Genomic DNA, 23,645 nt, shown 5'->3' on the forward strand with positions numbered 1-23,645 from the left:
TAAAAACTAAAAGTTTTAAAATTGCAAAATTCTCAACATTTTTGCCAAATTTCCATTTTTTTCACAAATAAACGCAAGTCAAATTGACGAAATTTTACCACTATCATAAAGTACAATATGTCACGAGAAAATAATCTCAGAATCATTAGGATCCGTTGAAGCGTTTCAGAGTTATGACCTCATAAAGTGACAGCGTTCAGAATTGAAAAAAATGGCCTAGTCAGGAAGTTGAAAACAGGCTTCGGGGTGAAGGAGTTAATACTAATTTTAGCAACATATCATATTTTGATCACTTTTTATTGCATTTTTGAGGTGCAGTTCCCCTCCCCCCCCAAAAAAAAAAGTTGCAATTTTGATTTCTGAATTTATTTTTGTGCTTTAAAGTTACCGTAAATTAAATTTTGATTTGACTTTTACTAACGCAGTGATACCAAATGTGTTTTAAAGACTATTTTTAATGGGTGAAAAAGTGAGTGATTCCAATTTTAGTTTATTTTTTAGGTGTTAAAGGGATTCACTCTTTCTGGTAGGCATTAGACCTTAGAGTAGATACCATTCACACACGCAAAGTAGTTTTTCTCCAAACACATGCAGTTTTTATTGCTTTCCAACTAATGTATATTCCTTAATCGCAGAAGGAGGATTGGGATGAGAGAAAGTGTCCTCCAACAGTGCACCTCTGGGATTGCGCATCTGAAATACTGCCGTTAGAAATTGACAGTAGCATATAAAGAGTTAATAGCATGTTGGAGGTGAGTTCCATACACAAGCAACCAGTGCATGTAAACTCCCACTTCCACTAATCTCTTATGATTAATAAAGGTTTCTAGCGAAGGTTAACATTCAGGTATGGTTTTTTGGTAATCAGTTTTCTTAAAATTTCTTTATTCTGTTCTTCAGAAAATTCATTTTCCACCATCCTAAGAAAACAAAATAATTAAATATTAGTGTGAATTGGAAGGACACCAGTCACTGTTCATAGTCACTTTTCTACCAGAAAAATGGTAGGAAGCTTTCACCAGTGAGTGGAACTGGAAGGTTTATGGTCTTTTTAACTCTTCTAATTGACAAAGTGTTGGCTGTTGTGGAGTGGGCTTAAAAGGATTGTCCATGGAAACGTAATGAATAATTTGTTGATCGGTGGGAGTCTAACTGTTGTGACCCGCTCTGATCCAAAAAACAGGGAATTTTTACCCCCTTGGAATGGAACAGCAGTGAGACATGTGCTTTGTCCATTCCCTATGGGGCTACTGAGTGTTGACCATTTTCTAGTAGGACAATAAAAACATAAGGAGCAGCAGTCAGACAGTCCACTCCTTTTTGTAGCAAGGATACAAGTACCCTGTCAGGAATAAAAATTCCCCATTCTGCCGATTGGTGCAGGTTTCCGTAGTTGGACCCCCACCAGTCATCATGCTATCACTTATCCTCTGGACTGGTGATAACTTGTTTTCACTGGAAAACCTCTTTAACGCTACATTTACACATCCGTTTCAGATGGACATGTCCTCTCCATTTTATCCTTGGACAGCACACTGACCCATAGAGTTCCATAACTCCACACATACAAGCAATGTTAAACAGTCTTCAGGAAGGTATCATCTGTTTGATGTTGAATGTGTCAACCTTCCTTTCATGAAGTAAAAGTGTATTTTTAATATTTGCTTTCTCCATATGAAGGTTTCACTTCTTGACTTGTGTAAAACCATAACAAATTGCACAAAACGTACTGCTTTCATTAATAAAATCAGGATTATACAGCTGTTCTAGAATGGGTTTTTAAAGTAAGTCCACCATCATCATCAGGTGTAAGATCTCTCTATTAATGTATGCAGTTTGTTTTGTGATATCTGGGTGTAGAGAAAGTTAAGACTAGTCCGGCATTGGCCTCAAAAGGCTTCTCCCTGTGCCACTTCAGGTGATTGACAGGTCTCTTGCTAAGAAGACACATCGGAGAGAACTGTCAATCACCCATAGCAGCATGGGGAGGAGCCAGCCAGGGGTGGCGCCAGGTTAGTCTACTCTTTCTCTACGGTCCCTAGCTGGGTCTTTAAACTACACACCCTCTAAAGCACCAAACTATTTAAGAGAAAAATATACCTGGCTACAATCATGCAGCCAGGCTCTGATTCATGCTTCTAGTAGTTTGGGCACCATGGATCGAGCGACTGCTACCTTTAAGGTGCCAAATCATCAGATATGGAGAGACGTCACATACAGCATTGACGTGAAATCAGCAGTTAATCTCATAGAAATAGCAATGGTGCGAAGCAGAAACTAGAATATAATCCATTAACTACAGAACTAAGACTTATGGAAGACATAGTTTATACTCACTCCAAAGTGTCTATCCGGCAGTCTGGACTGGACAGAGCCTCCAACAAATCACTTAAGTGAGGACCAGACAGATGGTTGTAAGACAGAACAAGTGTCTTCAGGGACCGGTTATTCCTTATTCCAGATGCCAACTGGATGCAGGAAATGTCTGGTAGATCATTGTTATCCAATCTGTAAGAATAAGAAGATAAGATGTGGGTGAGGCATCCACAGAGCGTTAGTATAAAATCTGTAAATTAGGAATGAGGAGACAAAATGACCAAGACTGTTATTAAAATACATAAATGTCATCAGCAGCCTCTTGTGTGTGGTGGAGGTCAGGAATGGCAGCAGTTATATGAAATATCCAGTCACCCAATATTCCATTTGTGAAGTCATTAACTAGTGGATGAAAAATAGAACTTGTTGAGATGGTGGTGTGGCGCCCCATGGTTCTTGTCGTCAAAGTAGCATTGCTCTCCTCACGGGGAGAGTGATGTTACGTTTGGAAGCGATGAAAGATAACTCTCATCAGGTAATCACAATGCACACAACATGTTCACACTCCACGCCACAAGGGGGAGCTTGTCATCCTATTTTCTAGGTGACTCCCCTGCATATGATATATATTGTGGTTTGCAGGGAAAGGGACAGACAGTTAGTGGCTGACAGAGCTCAGTCAGGGCCAGACAGCAGTCTGAGGCCAGAGGAGGTGTAACGAGGTGTGTAGCCGCGGTGCTGCAGCTCCGGGAAAGAGAAAAGGACATCGTTCAGTGAGCGTGAAGGGGAACGAAGCAAAAGGAGAAAGACATCAGGGGAGACCGAACACGAGCAGGCTGCCTCCTTCTGAAGCACAGATAACCGGTAGCCGGGACACCAAGGTTGTAAGGAACTCTATGATTTGCATCAGAGAGCGGCAGGACAGTTGAACTGCAAGTTACCTGACTGCCTTAATACCCAGGAGGCATATAGAGCCTGGGGCGTGTTAGAGTCCCTATAAACCGGCTCAAATCACCAGTCATACAGGTTATGTCCTATCCTATCCAGGGGACAGAGAGTGAGAACATCGTTGAGGACCTTATGTGAAGCCATAGGCAGTAAGGGACTACACCACCATGGCACTAGAGGAAGGCTTTGATTTCCACCTGGGTAAGGGGACTCCTAACTTGCCTCCAAGCCGGCCGGGCCCTGTCTACCCTGTGATCTGGTGCCCTGGACTGTGGCTGCCTGAAGTCTTCAGTAAACCAGGTAAAGAGACTGCAAACCTGTGTCCTCGTTCCTTACTGCACCATTCACCATCTTCCATCTACACCCCAGGAGCCCTGGGGACATACTTCACCTGTGGGAAGGTATACCATCTAGCTGCCATAACATCACCCCAGAGGACCCCTTAAAACAGCGTCGGTCCCCACTGACCGAATACCACAAGTGGCGTCATGAACATAAACTTTATTTCCTTTAAAGACCTTTCACTTTTACATGGGCGCCCAGGGCTACGGACCGGGTCAGCCACCGTGACATTCCCCTGTGAATGAAGGACCCGAGTACCCCACGGTCCTGGCGGGTGACTCAGTGGCACCTGAGAACAAGCACTGCTCACGTACAGCTTCTTAGAGTGCTATGCCAACAAATCTCACAGTCATCTGTTTTATTCCTCAGACCTAAAAACACGTGCAACCAACTCACTCCTATCCCGCTGGCACCAACAATATTCCTTTCTCTACCTTTTATTACTCCCGTTAATATATCTTCTAATCTGAGTCCCCTCAGCAAATCTCCTCTAGAAGATCCTTCCATTCCATTCATTTGTGAACTACCACAGATTCTTGTAACTATCCGAGTCTTAACGAGAATCTGTCACCAGGTCTTTGCTGCCTAGTCTGAGAAACAGCACAATGTAGAAACAGAGACCCTGAGTCTAGCAATATGTAACTTACTGGGCTGCAAGCCATAGTTTTTATAAACAAGCTATTTGGAGAATGTTGTAAATCACTTGCCTGTGTATTTCTTTTATTCACCAACTATAAACTGAATCCCAGAAACTTTTAAGTTGGAGTTAGAACTGCTCTGACAGTTTTGGAGGCACTGCTAATATCCACATAATATCTTCTCAGACCAGAAAATGGGATATTCTATCAGCAAGTTATCACCACTAGAGGAATACATAGCCTGCTGCCAAGTAGTCCAACCACACTCCCATCAGTGATTTGCAGCTTTCTGTGTACGCTGTGCATAGGCCAAAAACTGCTAATTAATGGTCTGTGTGGAAATATACAGAGCTCAGCATTCAGAAAACTGCAGAAAGCAATCTATTAAGTGACACATAGCTGGAATCAGGGAATTTGTATCTACATCATGCTGCTCTGAGGCTACTTTCACACATCAGGTTTTTGGTTTCAGGCACAATCCGGCAAATTTGCTTAAAAACGGATCCGGTGTAAATAGTGAAAAAACGGATGCAAACTGATGCACCGGATCCGTTTTTTAGCTGGATCCGGTTCTATGTACTGCGCATGTTTTTTGGAGAGAGAGAGAGACAAAAAACGTTGCAGGTCCCTGACGAAGCTACGAGTGAAACGTACGTTGGAGTGTGAGGTGGCAGGATCAGTATACCAAACATGAGCACTGGTTAGTATATATTGTGCCTTTTTTTTTTTTTTTTTGAGAAACAAGGGTGGAGGAGGCTTTCTGAGGAATTGTGCCACTTATTTGCAATTATTGGCAACAGTGTATAGTGTGGTCTTTGGAAATAGAACTGTGAAGTAGTCTTTTAAAGACACGTTATTTATGTAAGGTAATAGATTAAAGGGCCATATGTTTATCCTCTGCCCTTTTCAGTTATTGATGACCAGTAACCAGTGCTGTGGATTTACAAAATGTTGAGACTTGTTGCACTAAAAAATCTTATATACTGACCTGCCTCTCTTGTTTTTATATATTTTTTCTTTTATGTGTACTGTTCTTGTTGGTGTTTAAATAAAAGATTTAATGGATTTTAATATATTATTGGAGTGAGAATTTCTTCAAGTAGTTTCTTTTTTTCTTTTGACATTTATATTGTACCTACTTGAAATATATTTATATTTATTTTGGGTAATGATATTCTCCTAATTTATTGGATTAAAGTTTATTAATAATTGATTAAAAAATATTAAGTGGAGTAAAAAATGAAAATGCAAGTTCAAAAAATAGAATTATTCTTACCATTAATTCGGTTTCTAGGAGCCTTCCATGACAGTCCAGGAGGTTGTCTCCATACCCTAATGGGGGACAGGAAGCACAAGAGGTTAAAAACCCCTCCCACCTCCCATTAACCAGTGACTTACAACTGAACCCATAGCACCGGTTACCTTTTAGGTTCTCAGAAAAAATATCCAAGAACATCGGGAGGGAATTAATGCTGTCGTGGAAGGCTCCTAGAAACCGAATTAACGGTAAGAATAATTCTATTTTCTCTAGTAGCCTTCCAAGACAGCCCAGGAGGAATGCCAACCAATTCTGTATTTAGGGAGGGACCACAGCCTGAAGAACCTTCCGGCCAAAGACAAGATCCCGGTTAGACCAGAAGTCCAATCTATAATGCTTGGTAAAAGTGTGCAGAGAAGACCATGTTGCAGCCCTGCAAATCTGCTCTGTTGAAGCACCAGCCCTTTCAGCCCAAGAGACGGAAGTAGATCTGGTGGAATGAGCCTTTAGGCCCGCAGGAACCGCAATATTTTGAGCTAAATATGCTTCAGTAATGGCCTTTTTTATCCAGTTGGCAATGGTACTCTTCGCTACCTTTTTACCCTTGTTTCGGCCAGATAGATGAACGAAGAGATTTTTGTCGATTCTGAAAGATTTAGTCTGTTCCAAGTAGTGTAATACTATGCGTCGTATATCCAAGGTACGAAATCTGTGTTCTTCCAGATTTGAAGGATTGTGACAGAACGATGGGGGGACTATATCCTGTGATCGGTGAAATTCTGACATTACTTTTGGAAGAAACCACGGATCTGGTCGGAACACAATGGAATCATCCCTTATGGTAAGATAAGGTTCTCTAATTGAGAGGGCTTGTATTTCCCCCACTCGTCTTGCAGTAGAAATTGCAACTAAAAAGGCAGTTTTGCAGGACAGAAGCTGTGAGGAACAAGATGATAATGGCTCAAATGGAGGAGCCGTAAGGCCCTTTAAGACTATGTTTAAGTCCCATGATGGTACAAAGATTTGTTGTCTTGGACAATGTCTTGATGCTGAGACCATAAACCTTTTTATCCAACGATGACCTGCAAGGTCTTGGTCGAAGACAGAACTCAAAGCTGACACTTGAACCTTTAAGGTACTTGGCTTCAGCCCCAATTCCAATCCTTTTTGTAGAAAATCTAATATTTGTGAGATATTAGGATGGAAAGGGTCAGGCTTATGAGGGTGACACCACGAGGAGAACCTCCTCCAAATTTTGCTATATATAGCATTGGTGACAGGTTTTCTAGATTTCTGTAAAGCAGAGATTACTGACTCTGAAAGACCTTTAGCTCTTAATACCTGGGCTTCAATAGCCAGGCTGCCAGCTTGAATTTTTGCGGGTTCGGATGATATAAGGGGCCCTGGAAGAGTAGATCTTCTGTTGTTTGAAGAAAGACTGGACCATCCACTTTCAATTCTCTGATGAGGTGATACCAGCTCCTCTTTGGCCATGCCGGAGCTACTAGGATCATCTCGGATCTTCCGGAGGGTCCTTGCAAGCAACGGTTTTGGAGGAAACACGTATGCTAGTTGGAACCTCCATTGTATGAGCAAAGGCATCTACTCCTTGAGACCTGTCTCTGGGGTCTAGAGAGAAGTAGTTCTTGATCTGTGCATTCTGGCTTGATGCTAGAAGATCTATGTCGGCAAGTCCCCATCTGTCCGTCAACATTCTGAAAACATCCGTCTTCAGGCTCCATTCTCCTGGTTGTAAATCGTGACGACTTAGGAGATCCGCATGAACATTTACTGACCCTTTGAGGTGTATTGCTGATAGTGAGAGGAGATGTTTCTCTGCCCAGCAAAAAATTATGTTTGATATTGCTCTCAATTGGTTGAACTTCGGACTCCCCTGGTGTTTTAGATGCGCCACAGTCGTCATATTGTCCGAGTAGACTCTGACATGTTGACCTATAATCAGACTGCTGGCAGCTAGAAGGGCCTTCTCCACTGCCATCTCTGAAGTTGGAAGAACAGGAGCTTTCTTCCCGATTCCAGTGACCTTGGAATGGGATTTGCAAGACAACTGCTCCGCAGCCTATTTGACTGGCATCCGTTGTCACTGTCACCAGCGGATCTTGTATCCAGTCCACTCCTTTTTGCAAGTTTGTTTGGATCGCCCACCAGGTTAACGAGGCTTTTACCTTCCCTGGAGTGTACACCCTTCTATTCAGGAATTTTGGATTTCCGTTCCAGTTTTCTAGGATATGTGCCTGCAGAACTCTGGAGTGGCCTTGAGCCCACTGGACTGATTGTATGCAAGCCGTCATTGACCCCAGAAGAGACATTGCAGTCCGCAGAGTAGGAGACCGTTGCTATTTGAAGTCTAGGACCTTGGATATCAGGTTCCTCTGGTGTTCCTCTGGTAGGAAAGATTTTTGATTTCCCGAGTCCAAAAGGACTCCGAGAAATTTTATCACCTTTGATGGTAATAGTTGAGACTTCTTCAGATTGGGTATCCAACCCAAAAGCTGTAGGATGCTCAGAGTTTTGGAGATTCTCTGATTGAGAATTTCGGCGGAAGGACCAATTATTAAAAGGTCGACCAAGTACGGCACTATAGCGACGTCTTGGTTCCTGATGTGGGACACAGCTTCCGCCATGACTCTGGAGAAAACCCTTGGGGCCGAGGAGATCCCGAAGGGGAGAACATTGTATTGGAAATGTAAGACTTTGTGATTGAACTGGACCGCAAATCTTAGATATCTCCTATGACGAGGATGTATCAGAATATGGAAATAGGCATCCTTGAGGTCTATTGTTGCCATATATGAATGAGGAGCTATCAGAGAAATGGCTGTTTTCACCGACTCCATTTTGAATTTGCGGTAAGTAATGTATTGGTTGAGGGTTTTTAGATTTATTATGATCCGAGCTTGCCCGGAAGTTTTTTTTACCATAAAGATACAAGAATAATGCCACTTTCCTTGCTCGTTTACCGGGACCATCGAAATAGCTCTTGAGTTTAATAAATCTTGTAACCCTGACATCATCAGTTCTTGAGTCTCCCGACATGACGGGGAGGTGACTCTTAGGATCCTGGGAGGAGATGCATCGAACTCTATCAGAAGACCCTGTTGGATAACAATCACTACCCAAGGGCTGTTGGAGATATTCTGCCAACAGTGAATGAAGTTCGAAAGCCTCCCCCCCACCGGATCGGAGTCATTGTTTTTCTTGTTGTGTTTGTTGGGGAATAAGGATGTTTTTAGGTTTCCCCTTGGCATAACTCCACCTTCCAGTTTTTCCTTTTCCCTTAACCTGGAAGGGCTGGGACTGGGGGGGCTCGAAAAAAAAACGCTTCCTGGGTGGTCTTTGTTCAGGAAGAGTTTTGTTTCTGTCCGTGGCTTTTTCCAGGATGTCATCTAATGAGGGCCCAAACACATAGTCACCCTTAAAGGGAATGGAACAGAGTTTTATTTTTGAAGTGACATCTCCACTCCACATTTTTAGCCAGAGAGCTCTTCTGGCTGAATTTGTCTGGACTAAAGATCTGGCGGCCACACGGATGGATTCCAGTGAGGCATCCGCCAGAAACCGAGTTGCTCTATGTAAAATAGGCAAGGAGTGCAACACTTCCTCTCTCGGAGTACCCTGAGAGATGTGGTTTTCTAGCTCTTCTATCCAGCGGAAGAGAGACCGGGCCACCTAGGTGGATGCAATATTGAATCTGAGGGCCGAGGTAGACGTTTCCCAGGACTTTTTGAGAAGGCTCTCAATCTTCCTATCTAATGGGTCCTTTAACTGGGAGGAGTCTTCGAACGGCAGAGCCGTCTTTTTTGCCACTCTAGCCACCTGAACATCTATTTTTGGGATGTTCCATTTAATTGAATCCTCATCCACAGGAAACCGATGTTTAAAGTCTGAGGGGGTAGTTAGCCGTTTCTCAGGCAGTACCCACTCATTATTGATCATGTCTATAATACTTTTATGTACGGGAAAACCAGGTTGTTTTTCAGTATGTATGCCGAATAACTCGTCCTGTATAAACTGAGGTACAGGTTCCTCCTTTAGCCCCATAGTATTCCTCACTGCAGACACCAATTCCTCAATGTATTCAGAGGAAAAAAGATATTTCCTGATTTCTGCAGATTTATGGGGTAACACATCTTCCCACTTGACTGAAGATGACGTATAGGAACCTTCAAACTCTGACCGAGAATATTCCTGGATCTTTCTCTTTTTGGGAAGCGATGGACCAGGTGAGGATGGTGGTGGCGGTGGAGGGGGGGGGGGGTGAGTGTGGCCAAAGAGGTCTGGACCTCTTGTCTAACCAGGGAACGTATTTCTTCAATAAGTGAAGGATGTTCCGCCCGGATTACTTTGTCCATACAGGGTTGGCACAACTTTTTCTCCCAATTTAAGGGCATTTTCACACTACAGGTAGCACATTTGCGTTTAGTAACGGTTTTATGGCCAAGCTTGTCTCCCTGAAATGAGAGAGGAAGCGATATAAGAAGGTATACTTTAATCTACCTTTAAATGGGACCCATCTCTGCCACACTTACTGGGGCTTGAGGAGCGCTGGGCTCTGCAGCTGCAGGGCAAGACGAATCCATGCTTAAGCAGGGTTACCTGAGACGTCTTCGCAGCTTATATAGAAAATATGACTGCACCAGCGCATGGCAATTAGCCGCCCCTCCCCCTCCGCAGTCCCAGGCAGGCGTGCGAGGATGCAGCATGCCTCACACGCCGTTCGGTAGTCCGTTAAGCTGGACAGGATATCGCTCCTATGCAGGAGCGCCGACCCGGAAGTGAAGGCACAGGAGGGGGAGACGCCGGAGAGCTCAGGGAGGCCTCCGGGATGGTATCACCGGCCCGCTTTATCCCCACAAGAGGACGCAGGAGGACCGGGAATGCAGTCCCGAATCCGAAGAGACGGGAACATAACGGAGGAGGAAGCCCTGGGGGCCCGACCACCAATAAGATAATGAGGTACACTGCCAGAGCCGGCCGCGCAGTGCACCAGGAACCTCTCCATGCCCCATGGGGAACAGGAAAACACTGGTTAATGGGAGGTGGGAGGGGTTTTTAACCTCTTGTGCTTCCTGTCCCCCATTAGGGTATGGAGACAACCTCCTGGGCTGTCATGGAAGGCTACTAGAGAAATACTGCCTTCTAGGACAGTATTCAGATACCCAAAAGACCAATGTCTTCAGGGACATAGAGCCTAAGGCTGCCGTCACACTAGCAGTATTTGGTCAGTATTTTACATCAGTATTTGTAAGCCAAAACCAGGAGTGGGTGATAAATGCAGAAGTGGGGCATATGTTTCTATTATACTTTTCCTCTGATTGTTCCACTCCTGGTTTTGGCTTACAAATACTGATGTAAAATACTTACCAAATACTGCTAGTGTGACGGCAGTCTTAATCAAAAGGGCTAATGCCTCAGACTGAACATGAAAAAATCAATATGGCAACAAGTCTCAGTAGTAGCAAACATTAGCAGCAAGTAATAAGGTAAAGTGACGTGTATATGCAAAGAAGCAAACAACCTAGCTTATGGCAGTACAGATTCCCAATGCGTGTTTTGCGCTCTGCTTCTTCCTGGGGGTGGGGGAGGGGGGTCCTATCATGCATGAACCGGTACATGCGTGACCAATATGTCTTAGTCTGGGAACATCACTGCACTATAATGCCAACTATCGGGCCTCGCCAATCACCGGTCGTCCCATCAACCCCATCTACTGCTCCTTCCTCCTCTACCAAGTATTCTCACAAAGGTCTCTAGCCGCAGAAACTCCACTTGTTTACCCCCTACTGTCGGGGTGAGTGAGAGCTGCTTTTGTGTCACTTAGCACCACACATGTTTCTCAATCCACCATACCAACTGCCCCAGCACCTCATTCACAGTCCAGCAGTTTGTCGTATTAACTCTTCTCCCACCTCTATCAGCACAGGAGCCAGCCCTCGGTCCCTCGGTCAATTAAAATTAAAGACGTCTAGCAAGAGCAAGTACTATTATTATCATTATCATCATTTTTGTTTGTTCTTTCTACAATGCCTAAAGTGACAAACTACAGTACTACTACTACTGCAAAGTTACTGTTCAGTAACCCGAATATTAATGCCTATGGCAGATCTGTAAACTGTTCTAGTTATGATATTGATGTGCTACATTTGATATATTGTTTGATCTAAATTTAAAGCTTTATTCTTTTTTGTGCTTTTAGTGCAACAGATTCCTTTATGCCAGCCAATCACAGTGATGACATAAACCACGATGGCTACGACATTACAGTGACTGTCAGGCAATCCCTGCATGTTTAGTGGCTGCCTAAAAAGCGTCAAACATGCAGAGCAGGAACTCAAACTCCAGCTTGAGCATTCAAAAAACACTCGCCGAGCAACGAACATCCCAAGCACACTGATGCTATTGCGAGCAACGAGTAATGATGAGTACGCTACATTTTACAGCCATTTTAAATCCCTGACATTCGGATCCCCATTGACTTCTATTGGGTTTGGGGTAAAGTTCGGAAACCGAACTTTGAACTACAGTTCCGCCGAACTCAGCGAACCAGAACATCCACAGGTCTGCGCATCCTTAACCCCTTCATGACCGGGGGATTTTTCATTTTTCCGTGTTCGTTTTTCGCTCCCCTCCTTCCCAGAGCCATAACTTTTTTATTTTTCCGTCAATTTGGCTATGTGAGGGCTTATTTTTTGCGGGACGAGTTGTACTTTTGAACGACATCATTGGTTTTAGCATGTCGTGTACTAGAAAACGGGAAAAAAATTCCAAGTGCGGTGAAATTGCAAAAAAAGTGCAATCCCACATTGGTTTTTTGTTTGGCTTTTTTGCTAGGTTCACTAAATGCTAAAACTGACCTGCCATTATGATTCTCCAGGTCATTACGAGTTCATAGACACCAAACATGACTAGGTTATTTTTTATCTAAGTGGTGAAAAAAAATTCCAAACTTTGCTAAAAAAAAAAAAAAATTGCGCCATTTTCCGATACTCGTAGCGTCTCCATTTTTCATCATCTGGGGTCGGTTGAGGGCTTATTTTTTGCGTGCTGAGATGACGTTTTTAATGATAGCATTTCGGTGCAGATACGTTCTTTTGATCGCCCGTTATTGCATTTTAATGCAATGTCGCGGCGACCAAAAAAACGTAATTCTGGCGTTTCGAATTTTTTTCCCGCTACGCTGTTTAGCGATCAGGTTAATACTTTTTTTTAATTGATAGATCGGGCGATTCTGAGCGCGGCGATACCAAATATGCGTAGATTTGATATTTTTTTATTGATTTATTTTGATTGGGGCGAAAGGGGGGTGATTTAAACTTTTATGTTTTTTTTATTTTTTTCACATTTTTTTAAACTTTTTTTTTTTACTTTTGCCATGCTTCAATAGCCTCCATGGGAGGCTAGAAGCAGGCATAGCACGATCGGCTCTGCTACATAGCAGCGATCTGCTGATCGCTGCTATGTAGCAGAATTGCACGTGTGCTGTGAGCGCCGACCACAGGGTGGCGCTCACAGCGACGGGCAATCAGTAACCATAGAGGTCTCTAGGACCTCTATGGTTACCATTCACAAGCATCGCCGACCCCCGATCATGTGACGGGGGTCGGCGATGCCGTCATTTCCGGCCGCCCGGCCGGAAGCGGTAGTTAAATGCCGCTGTCTGCGTTTGACAGCGGCATTTAACTAGTTAATAGGTGCGGGCAGATTGCGATTCTGCCCGCGCCTATTACGGGCACATGTCAGCTGTTCAAAACAGCTGACATGTCCCGGCTTTGATGCGAGCTCACCGCGGAGCCCTGCATCAAAGCAGGGGAGCCGGCATCGGACGGTATAGTACGTCCGATGCCGGAAAGGGGTTAAAGGTAACCTAATATTATCAAGTTCTGTGTAGTTCCTGTCAATTTACAATTCTCACTATACCCCTGGATAAGGTCCTTGAGGGGTGTAGTTTCCAAAATGGGGTCACTTGTGGGGAATTTCAGGGGCACTTCAAATGCAACATGATGCTCTCCATCTCTTTCTGCCAAACTTGTATTCCAAAATTCAAATATTGCTCCTTCCATTCCAATCACTGCCCGTTGGTCCAAACAGAACTTTTTGTCTACATGTGGGGTATCACAGCACTTGTAAGAAAGTGGGTAATAAACTAGGGGGTCCACTTTTTGGTGTTACCTCTTGCAAAAGCGAAAAATTTGGGGCTAATTCAAAATTTTAGAGGTAAAACTTGAAAAAAAAATTTCCATTCCACTTTGCATTTGGAGCGCCCCCAGACACAGGGCCACGCGTTTCGGTACCGGGCCTCTCTGGTTCAGTTCTGAGGCTGTCACAGTGGCTAGACCCGGTCCGCGACCCTGCTAAGGGGCGTCCAATGAAAGTAGTGGAACAGTCTGTCAGGGGTTCGTGACGCCACCTGTGGTGTTCGGTCGGAGTGACCGACGCTGCTATGGGGTCCGCTGGGGTGATGGAATGGCAGCTGGATGGTATAACTTCCCACAGGTGAAGTGTGTCCCCAGGGCTTCCCAGTGGTGTAGGTGGCGATGGTGTGAGGTGCAGTCAATAATGAGGACACAAGGTTGCAGTCTCTTTACCTCTTTACTGAAGGCTTCAGGATCCTCAATCCAGAGTACGTTTAACAGGGCTCTCAGAGGCCGGCCGGTCCGATGGGCACATCCAGAGTTTCCTTCGCAGATGGAAATCGTTGCCTACCACTAGCGCCTGTGTGTTGTAGTCCTACCCTGCTGAGCATTCGGAATAGTCCTCACAACTGCTGTTCTCATTCGTTCGTTCTCTACAGCTCTCTTTCGTTCTCTTTAGTTCCAGATGTTACTAGTTTCTCGTCCCCAAGTATATTTTGGCTAGGACGCACCCGTATGACGGGAAGGCTTGGAGGTCTTCCGGGACCCTAGAGACGCCCCTCTCCCAATGTTGCCCCCTATGTCTTCTTAGGAAATTTAAGGTAGACAGCCAACCTATAATTAACTGTCCAGCGGAGTTTGAAGTAAGGCCTGAAGTCAGTTACTCCTACGGTGTTCCGGCCACCGACTACGCACCTCAGTAAGATGTTGCCTTCCTCTCTCGGCACGACTCTTACTGGCTCTCCTTTGTGCTGATCTCGTTTACACTGTTCCACAATATCCTTCCCTTCGTGTCTCTTTCTTAGGATACCGCCGCAGGGTGTGCAGGCGTGGTTCCGTTACATTCTGTTCTGTTCGCTAGGCACCTGCCAGGTTCCCACGCCTGACAGGGACCCCCCTGTGCCTTCTCCCTGCAACACCCCCTGCCACGGGATGTTGCCTGAATCCAACACAGTCAGCTTCTGACTAACTTCCTCCCCAGCCCCTAGTTTTACCAGTGTGAGGAGTGGCCCAATAAATAAAGCCTTTTTCTCCCCCTAGTGGCCGGAGTGTGAAGTGTAATGTGTTCTGGTGATACCTGGTCAGGAGAACCCCTTAGTGCCATCAGACGTACCGCCACTCCCCTTAGCGGCAGAGTGCCATACTGCAACGACCAGGTCTCTGGGGCGCTGCACATTAATTCCTGAGTAGAACCTGAAGAGTTTAAAAAAATTTCCGACAACAGTTTTGAAGTATGTGAGGGGTGTGGTTTTTAAAATGCCATTACTTTTGTGGAATTTCCAATATGTAGGCCCCTCAAAGTCTATTCAAAATCTGAAAAATTCTGTTTTATGAAACAAGTTTTGTAAATTTGTTGAAAAAATTGCTAAACACTTAACCCCTCTAACATCCTACCAAAAAGTTATGTTTAAAAACTGATGAAGATGTAAAGTAGATATATGGGAAATGTTATATATTAAAGAGACGGTCAACTACATTGTATAATGCCCGCATCGATTTACAACTTTTAACTCAGTATGTTTGTAAATAACTTCTTCTGCCATATTTGCATGTGAGTAGCACTATCGCTGCTTGCTCAGTTCGCATCAGGCGACCCTGGCTGCAGCTGTGTCTGACATCCGCAGATATCATGTTAACGTTCTGATTTCCTTGATTCACCCAGGCGTGACCCATTGCATGCAACCCCCTTGATTGGCAGGGCTGTGGGCAGCGTTTCACCGCACATCACAGCCCAGTAATCAGCATGCACTTTCATTCTTTCCTCGAGTTTCATTGGGCTGCAAGCCTGCTCTGGATACTGGGCTGTGATATGCAGGGTTCACATGATGCGGACTGAGAGAACAGCGCTAGCGCTGCTCACATGGCAGCAGAAGGAACTTTAAAAATACTTTGCTAAAAGATGTAAATCGATGGGGCATTATACAGTGTAGTGGACCACCTGTTTAATTATTTTGTGTGTTATAACTGATTTAAGAGCATAAAAATGTAAATGTAAAAAATTGTGAAATTTTCTAATTTTTTGTCAAATTGTTGATATTTTCATAAATCATATTGACCAAAAATTTCCACTAATATGACGTACAATATGTCATGGAAAAAAATCTTGAGGAGCAAGGATTTTGTTGGGTCCTCAGGCCTCTACATAAAGCTGAAAGTATCAAGCAACTCTTTAGGGCTCTGTAGTTGCACATGCAGGTGGCTATTATCAAACCAATAGATAAGGAAAAAAGAAAGGTAGCTTGGGGTAATACCCCAGCAGATAGTGTTGCTACCCTAGAGCTACATATATAGTGTGCAGTAGGATACACCTGTGATCTTTAACCCCTTCACGACATGCGCAGTACTTGTACTGCGCATGTCGTGTCCCCTGCTTTGATGTGGGCTCCGGCGGTAAGCCCACATCAAAGTCGTGACATGTCAGCTGTTTTGTACAGCTGACATGTGCGCGCAATAGCGGACGGGTTAAATCGCGATTCACCAGCCGCTATTAACCTGTTAAATGCCGCTGTCAAACGCTGAGTTTTGAATTTGTTTTCACCACTTACATAAAAAATAACCTAGACATGTTAGGTGTCTATGAACTCGCAATAACCTGGAGAATCATAATATCAGGTCATTTTTAGAATTTAGTGAATTTAGCAAAAAAAGCCAAACAAAAAACAAGTGTGGGATTGCACTTTTTTTGCAATTTCACCACACTTGGAATTTTTTCCCGTTTTCTAGTACAAGACATGATAAAATCAATGATGTTATTCAAATGTACAACTCGTCCCGCAAAAAATAAGCCCTCAGATGACCATATTGACGGAAGAAGAAAAAAGTTATGGCTCTGGGAAGGAGGGGAGCGAAAAACAAAAACGCAAAAATGAAAAAGGGTCGCAGCGTGAAGGGGTTAAGCTGTTAGGTAAGCTACAGTCCTCAGATAAATAAAAAGAATGGAAAAGTAAGGGTAAAACATGTGTTATGTGAGAAGTGCCTTCCGAGATCAATTTTCTCCATGATGACCAATTTGATGCATAACATCTGTCCTCTTATGACCACAAATCTCCAACCAGTTACACTCACCGCAAGTCTTCTATCCTGCAGTCTGGACTGGACAGAGCCCCCATCAAGTCACTGAAGTGATCACCAAACAGTTGGTTATTGGAAAGGACAAGTTTTTTCAGAGACTGGTTATTCCATATTGCAGTTGCCAGATGTTTGCAGGAAGCGTCTGTTAGATAATTACCAGCCAAACTAAAAAAAAGAAGATGAGATGTGGGTGACGCAGCGGGTGCATACTCTGTGTCCTGACAGAACCCGTCCTTTTACCTGAAAATGCCTAATAATTGTCCCTAATCCAGACAAGTGTGCATAAAGAAAGATATTTTTTAATTTCTTTGAAGCCATGTATTTTAATAATTAATTGGCTTTATTTACTGAAAAAGCCTTTTATAGGCCTGTTAGGTTGCAACCAAAATAACCTGGATGGAGTGTATGTGTCACCGAGGTGGCTAGCCTCAGTGGCATGAAACCTGGAAAGCAGATTCTTTGTCATATAGTGCTGAGACTTTTTTTTTTAATGGCTCCGGGTTTTAAGGGCATTTGAAAAAGCTGGGTGGGATAAATAAAAATTCTAGAGTGCTAATTATGGCAGATTTTACTTACCCAGACATTCAATGGTACATAAAATCTGCAGGTTGTGCTAAAAGCTGTAAGTTTTTATTCACAATTAAAGACAACATCTGCTCTCCGTTGATTAACCAGAGGAGATATTTTTGGGGGATCTGGTCCTGTCAAACTGCCAGACATAATATCAGATCGAGAGACCCATAAGCACTTGGCTGCAGTGACCGAAATATTGTAAGTTTCTGTGCAATATTCAACGAAACATTTCAAAGGGGGAAATACAAATAATAATAATTATAATAATAAATAATAAATCTTTATTTATATAGTGCCAACATATTGTGCAGTGTTTTACAATTCAACAGTTAATATACAAGTCATAAATAACAACATTAAAGATAATACAATAATACAAAGACCTGAACCTTTAGAAAAGTTGACTACGGGAAGAGTGCAGACTTGTAGACTGGGATCACATCCCAGTTGGAGTCGACACAAATTGATTCATATGTCCCACGCCATCGGCCACAAAAGTAGTCTGTAGCTGCTGGACAGGAGAGTGAGTACTGCCTCTCAACTATAGGCATCGGCATAGCCATCCTGGTGCAATATCATTGCGGCGTGACAAACATATACTGTTGCGTCAGGCCTGTTAATCTAAATAGGAACCTCGAATACCAGCAGGTAAGAGGCATGACCGCGTATGCCGAGTACGGTCTTTTCCTTCGTATGTAACCTAAACCACCACAACCTGCCCACCGACCCAACCCTTTCCTTAAATAAAAACATAACCAATTATTCTTTTGGATATTTTGGCCACAGCGGCCAACTTTTATTAACAAAATAACATAAACATTAATACAACAATATAAATTCGAGGGGAGGGTTCTTGGAGCTAAAAGATCTGGCAAAACCCCACAAAAGAAGATCGACCACCATATTACCCTCAGCCGTCAATCACCAGCTCGAGGGCACCTTACATCCCGTTCCGGGAAGAGAAAACCACCAACAGCTCCCAGGGTAAAACCCTGTCCAGAGCCCATACCAAAATGCCAGATCCAACCTCACCACATTTTAAATTGCCTGTAATTATGCTCCAATTCCTTCCCCCAACCAATCAGCGTCAACTCCAAGAACCCCCACCCCCCCACCACACTGCCACTGTGACAATAAACGAATAAAATGTAGAGAATGAACCCAACACCCCTCCCTCAAACGCATCTAAAGTGTACTCCCCAAACCTCCGTTTTTTTTTGTTTTTTTTTATATATATAACTTCCACCACATCGATATATGAACTATCCACGACGATTCCCCCCCCCATTAAAAAACCCCCTAAGCACAAGCCAACAAGGGAGGGTGAGTGGGTCTTCTTCGTCCTGGATAAAGGTAGGGAATGGCAGTTTTCCCGCACTTTCCCTACTAGCTCCCCCCTTTTTAGCTCCTCCCCCCTTGCCATCCTCCTATCCCCATCCGTGACTTTATTTAAAAAGACCGCCCGGGCTAAAAGCAGTCATGGGGGGCCTCCGCCCAGCTGCGCTTCACTCCAGCCCCCATCTTGACCGCGTATGCCGAGTACGGTCTTTTCCTTCGTATGTAACCTAAACCACCACAACCTGCCCACCGACCCAACCCTTTCCTTAAATAAAAACATAACCAATTATTCTTTTGGATATTTTGGCCACAGCGGCCAACTTTTATTAACAAAATAACAAACATTAATACAACAATATGAATTCGAGGGGAGGGTTCTTAGAGCTAAAAGATCTGGCAAAACCCCACAAAAGAAGATCGACCACCATATTACCCTCAGCCGTCAATCACCAGCTCGAGGGCACCTTACATCCCGTTCCGGGAAGAGAAAACCACCAACAGCTCCCAGGGTAAAACCCTGTCCAGAGCCCATACCAAAATGCCAGATCCAACCTCACCACATTTTAAATTGCCTGTAATTATGCTCCAATTCCTTCCCCCAACCAATCAGCGTCAACTCCAAGAACCCCCACCCCCCCACCACACTGCCACTGTGACAATAAACGAATAAAATGTAGAGAATGAACCCAACACCCCTCCCTCAAACGCATCTAAAGTGTACTCCCCAAACCTCCGTTTTTTTTTGTTTTTTTTTATATATATAACTTCCACCACATCGATATATGAACTATCCACGACGATTCCCCCCCCCATTAAAAAACCCCCTAAGCACAAGCCAACAAGGGAGGGTGAGTGGGTCTTCTTCGTCCTGGATAAAGGTAGGGAATGGCAGTTTTCCCGCACTTTCCCTACTAGCTCCCCCCTTTTTAGCTCCTCCCCCCTTGCCATCCTCCTATCCCCATCCGTGACTTTATTTAAAAAGACCGCCCGGCTAAAAGCAGTCATGGGGGGCCTCCGCCCAGCTGCGCTTCACTCCAGCCCCCATCTTGACCGCGTATGCCGAGTACGGTCTTTTCCTTCGTATGTAACCTAAACCACCACAACCTGCCCACCGACCCAACCCTTTCCTTAAATAAAAACATAACCAATTATTCTTTTGGATATTTTGGCCACAGCGGCCAACTTTTATTAACAAAATAACAAACATTAATACAACAATATGAATTCGAGGGGAGGGTTCTTAGAGCTAAAAGATCTGGCAAAACCCCACAAAAGAAGATCGACCACCATATTACACTCAGCCGTCAATCACCAGCTCGAGGGCACCGTACATCCCGTTCCGGGAAGAGAAAACCACCAACAGCTCCCAGGGTAAAACCCCGTCCAGAGCCCATACCAAAATGCCAGATCCAACCCCACCACATTTTAAATTGCCTGTAATTATGCTCCAATTCCTTCCCCCAATCAGCGTCAACTCCAAGAACCCCCACCCCCCCACCACACACGAACAGCCCTGACCACCTCAGGCTCGTGAGTGCCCCAACGCCACCAATGCCCTTTCAACTCCTTCTTGCAATGCCAAAGTCCACAAATCAATTCCAATCGCATTCAAGTGAACTACGTCCTCCAACCAGTAGTTACCAAGCCCCGACTCCAATTCAAAATGTTTAACACTAATACCCCCGTTTCTGGAAACAAAACCCGATATTGCCCTGTTTAGCTTGACCCTTGCCCTGTTAATACCCTTCAAAGATCTAGCCACCCTCCACCGTTTCCTAGGCACAATATCTGACCACACGATCAACACACCAGGAAATGATACCTGCAACCTCAACAAATCAAACCGTATGTCCCTGAGACAATGCATCGGCTATTGAGTTCTGTACACCCGGCACATGCACCGCCGAAATACAAGCGTTCAGCTCCAAGCACCGGAAAACCAGCTCCCTCACCAACTTAATCACCGGGGGAGACGAGGCCGATAAACTATTAATCACCGACACGACACTCATATTGTCGCAATGAAAACGAACCCTCCTGTTAGCAAACATTTCCCCCCAAATGGAAACCGCCACCACGATAGGAAACAATTCTAACAAAACCAGGTTTTTTGTAAGGCCCAACTCCCTCCACTGGCCCGTCCAACGTCCGGCACACCACCGACCCCCGCAATAGGCCCCGTAACCGGCCGAACCGCCAGCGTCAGTGTATATCTCGCAGTCAAAGTTGGTTAATACCTCCTGTTGAATCAATGACCGCCCGTTGTAATTGCTCAAGAAATGTTGCCACACTAGCAAGTCGTCTTTGTGTTCCTTGCTCAAGCGAATAACATGGTGCGGCTCCTTCACCCCTGCCGTTGCGACCGACAACCTGCGACAAAATATCCTGCCCATGGGTATGATCCTGCATGCAAAATTCAATCTACCCAAAAGAGACTGCAACTCCTTCAAAGTCAGCTTCCGCCTCTTCCTAGCTCCATCAACCTCTTGTTGCAGCAGAGCCAGCTTATCCTCCGGCAACCGACACTCCATTCTCTCGGAGTCAATTAAAATTCCCAAAAAACTCAACACCGTACTGGGACCTTCCGTCTTATCCGCTGCTAAAGGAACTCCAAAACGCTCTGCGACCCAAAACATAGCCGTTAACGCATTACGGCATACCGCGGAATCAGGCGGACCAATAAACAAAAAATCATCCAAATAATGGATAACAGACTGAACTCCCCGCCACGTCCCTGACCGCCCACTCCAGGAAAGTACTAAACGTCTCAAACAAGGAACAAGAAATGGCGCAACCCATTGGTAAACATCTATCCAAATAGTAGCCACCATTCCAAAAACAACCTAACAACGGAACGCTGTCCGGGTGCACCGGAAGCAAACGGAAGGCCGATTCAATATCCGTCTTTGCCAATAAGGCCCCCGGGCTGTGCCTCCTCACCCACTGCACCGCTGCATCAAATGATGTATACTCAACAGAGCACAGCTCTTGGGCGATGCCATCATTTACCGACCGACCCTTTGGATACGACAAATGCTGAATCAACCGAAATTTATTCGGCTCTTTCTTAGGCACCACCCCCAAATGGGAAACCACCATACCTTCCGTCGGCGGGTCCAAAATCGGCCCCGACATCCTTCCCAACTCCACTTCTTTTTTGAGTTTAGCATCAACAACCTCGGCATGCAACATTGCCGACCGCAAATTCTTAATCGAAAAAGGAACCTCGTGACTCGGGGGAGGAATCCTAAAACCATCCGCAAAACAATTAAAAATAATACCTGCCTTCACCCAATCGGGGTACCTATTTAGAAAGGGGGCCATCTCGTGAAGCCTCACCGGGCTCTCCCCCTTGACCAGTACCCAATGCTGGCTTTCCCTTCCCCTTCCTGAAACATTTTAAAGCCCCGTGGGAACTTCCATTACAGTGGGAACACACATGCTTAAATTTACAGGTATTCCCGTATTTACACTGACCGTCATTAAACTGCCAGCAGGTTACAGACTTCTCCTTTGCTCCCTGTGTACCCTGACTACTGCTTCCGTGTCCCGCTTGCCGGCTGCCACCACCTCCAGACCCGTGAAAGGACTGCCCATGTCTAGCTGGGGCCATAACCTTCAGCCAAAGGTCTATATCCTTCTGGTCCCACCTAATTTCTGGCCTCACCGCCTTTCTCTGCCTGAACTGCTCATCATACCGCAGCCACGTCTGACCGCCATATGTACGATGCGCCTCCCCAATCGAGTCTAAATAACAAAACAAACCCGAGCAATTCTCGGGCGCCTTCTCCCCCACTACACAATATTGCAAATGCCTGCAACCAATTCACAAATGTCTGCGGAATTAACCGCCACCTCCGCTTTTCTTCCTCCTCCTTCTTGCTATCGTCTTTTTTTCCTTTATCCAAGTTAAACTTCTCCAACGGAAGCAGGGAAAAAATCTCCACGCACTCATCTCGCCAAATCTTCTCTTTCACCTCCTTCTTCAAATGCACTCCCAACGGCCCTTCAAAGCACACATAAACTTCCCCTTTCGCTCTGTCATCTAATTTAACCGTATCGCCTTTTTCCTTCTCTGTCTGAACCGAAACCGATACACCTGACGATGCAACCTCCAATACCCGACCAGGGCTTACCAACCCACTCCCCGACGGGTTTTCCACCCCCCGCCCAGACATCCACGCCTCAACCGGCGATGCAGCAACCCCAGTTGCTGACCCTCCCTCTAACCTATGCAAAATTTGCGACATACCCTGCAATAAATCCTGCATACCTGGCACCTCTGCAACAATCAGCCCACCCCTCTGCCGTTCCTCACACACTACCACCCGACCCCCTCTAGCTTCCTGCAACCCGGCCGGGAGACAAACCAGACATAGACTCATACTCACAACGCTGCGCGGGTGCTGTGTCCCCGCCAGCCGGACCTCCGGATCCCTGTCGCTCTGACCCCACTTGACGATCGCTGCTGGACGCCGACACCTCCTCGCCGCGTTGATGCCCTAGGCCCACACCCTTGGCCTCCTCATCACCAGGGGGGACCCGAGCGTGTTGGGACTGCTGCGCCGCTAGCCCTCTCTGCCCCAGGCCCGCGCCCCTGGCCTCCTCGTCACCAGGGGGGACCCGAGCGTGATGGAGCTGCTGTACCGACCCACTCCTTTGTCCATGGCCAGTATCCCCCGCCACCCCGCCGTCAGATAGGTAACGGGTACATGCTGCTCTGTACTCATGAGACCTCCTAGGCGACCTCGACCGATCCCCATGCTCAAACCCGGGCGGGCCCGCCCG

General features: G+C 45.3%; 1 protein-coding gene across 2 annotated transcripts in view; it reads right to left on the reverse strand.

Annotated features, from left to right (window-relative positions):
* Positions 1 to 373: 373 nt before the first annotated feature.
* The window catches only part of LOC138639649 (NACHT, LRR and PYD domains-containing protein 3-like), a 515,752-nt gene continuing 492,480 nt past the window's right edge, over positions 374 to 23,645 (reverse strand). For both annotated transcript variants that reach the window (XM_069728773.1, XM_069728772.1), the window contains 3 exons: positions 16,941 to 17,111; positions 2,338 to 2,508; positions 374 to 920 (listed from right to left, as the gene is read on the reverse strand). In XM_069728773.1, the coding sequence (XP_069584874.1) occupies positions 827 to 920; positions 2,338 to 2,508; positions 16,941 to 17,111 (436 nt within the window). In that variant the 3' untranslated portion in view covers positions 374 to 826. The remainder of the gene's footprint in view (positions 921 to 2,337; positions 2,509 to 16,940; positions 17,112 to 23,645) is intronic.

The sequence above is a fragment of the Ranitomeya imitator genome, chromosome 1 (assembly GCF_032444005.1).
Source record: "Ranitomeya imitator isolate aRanImi1 chromosome 1, aRanImi1.pri, whole genome shotgun sequence".
In the NCBI taxonomy this organism is placed as follows: domain Eukaryota; kingdom Metazoa; phylum Chordata; class Amphibia; order Anura; family Dendrobatidae; genus Ranitomeya; species Ranitomeya imitator.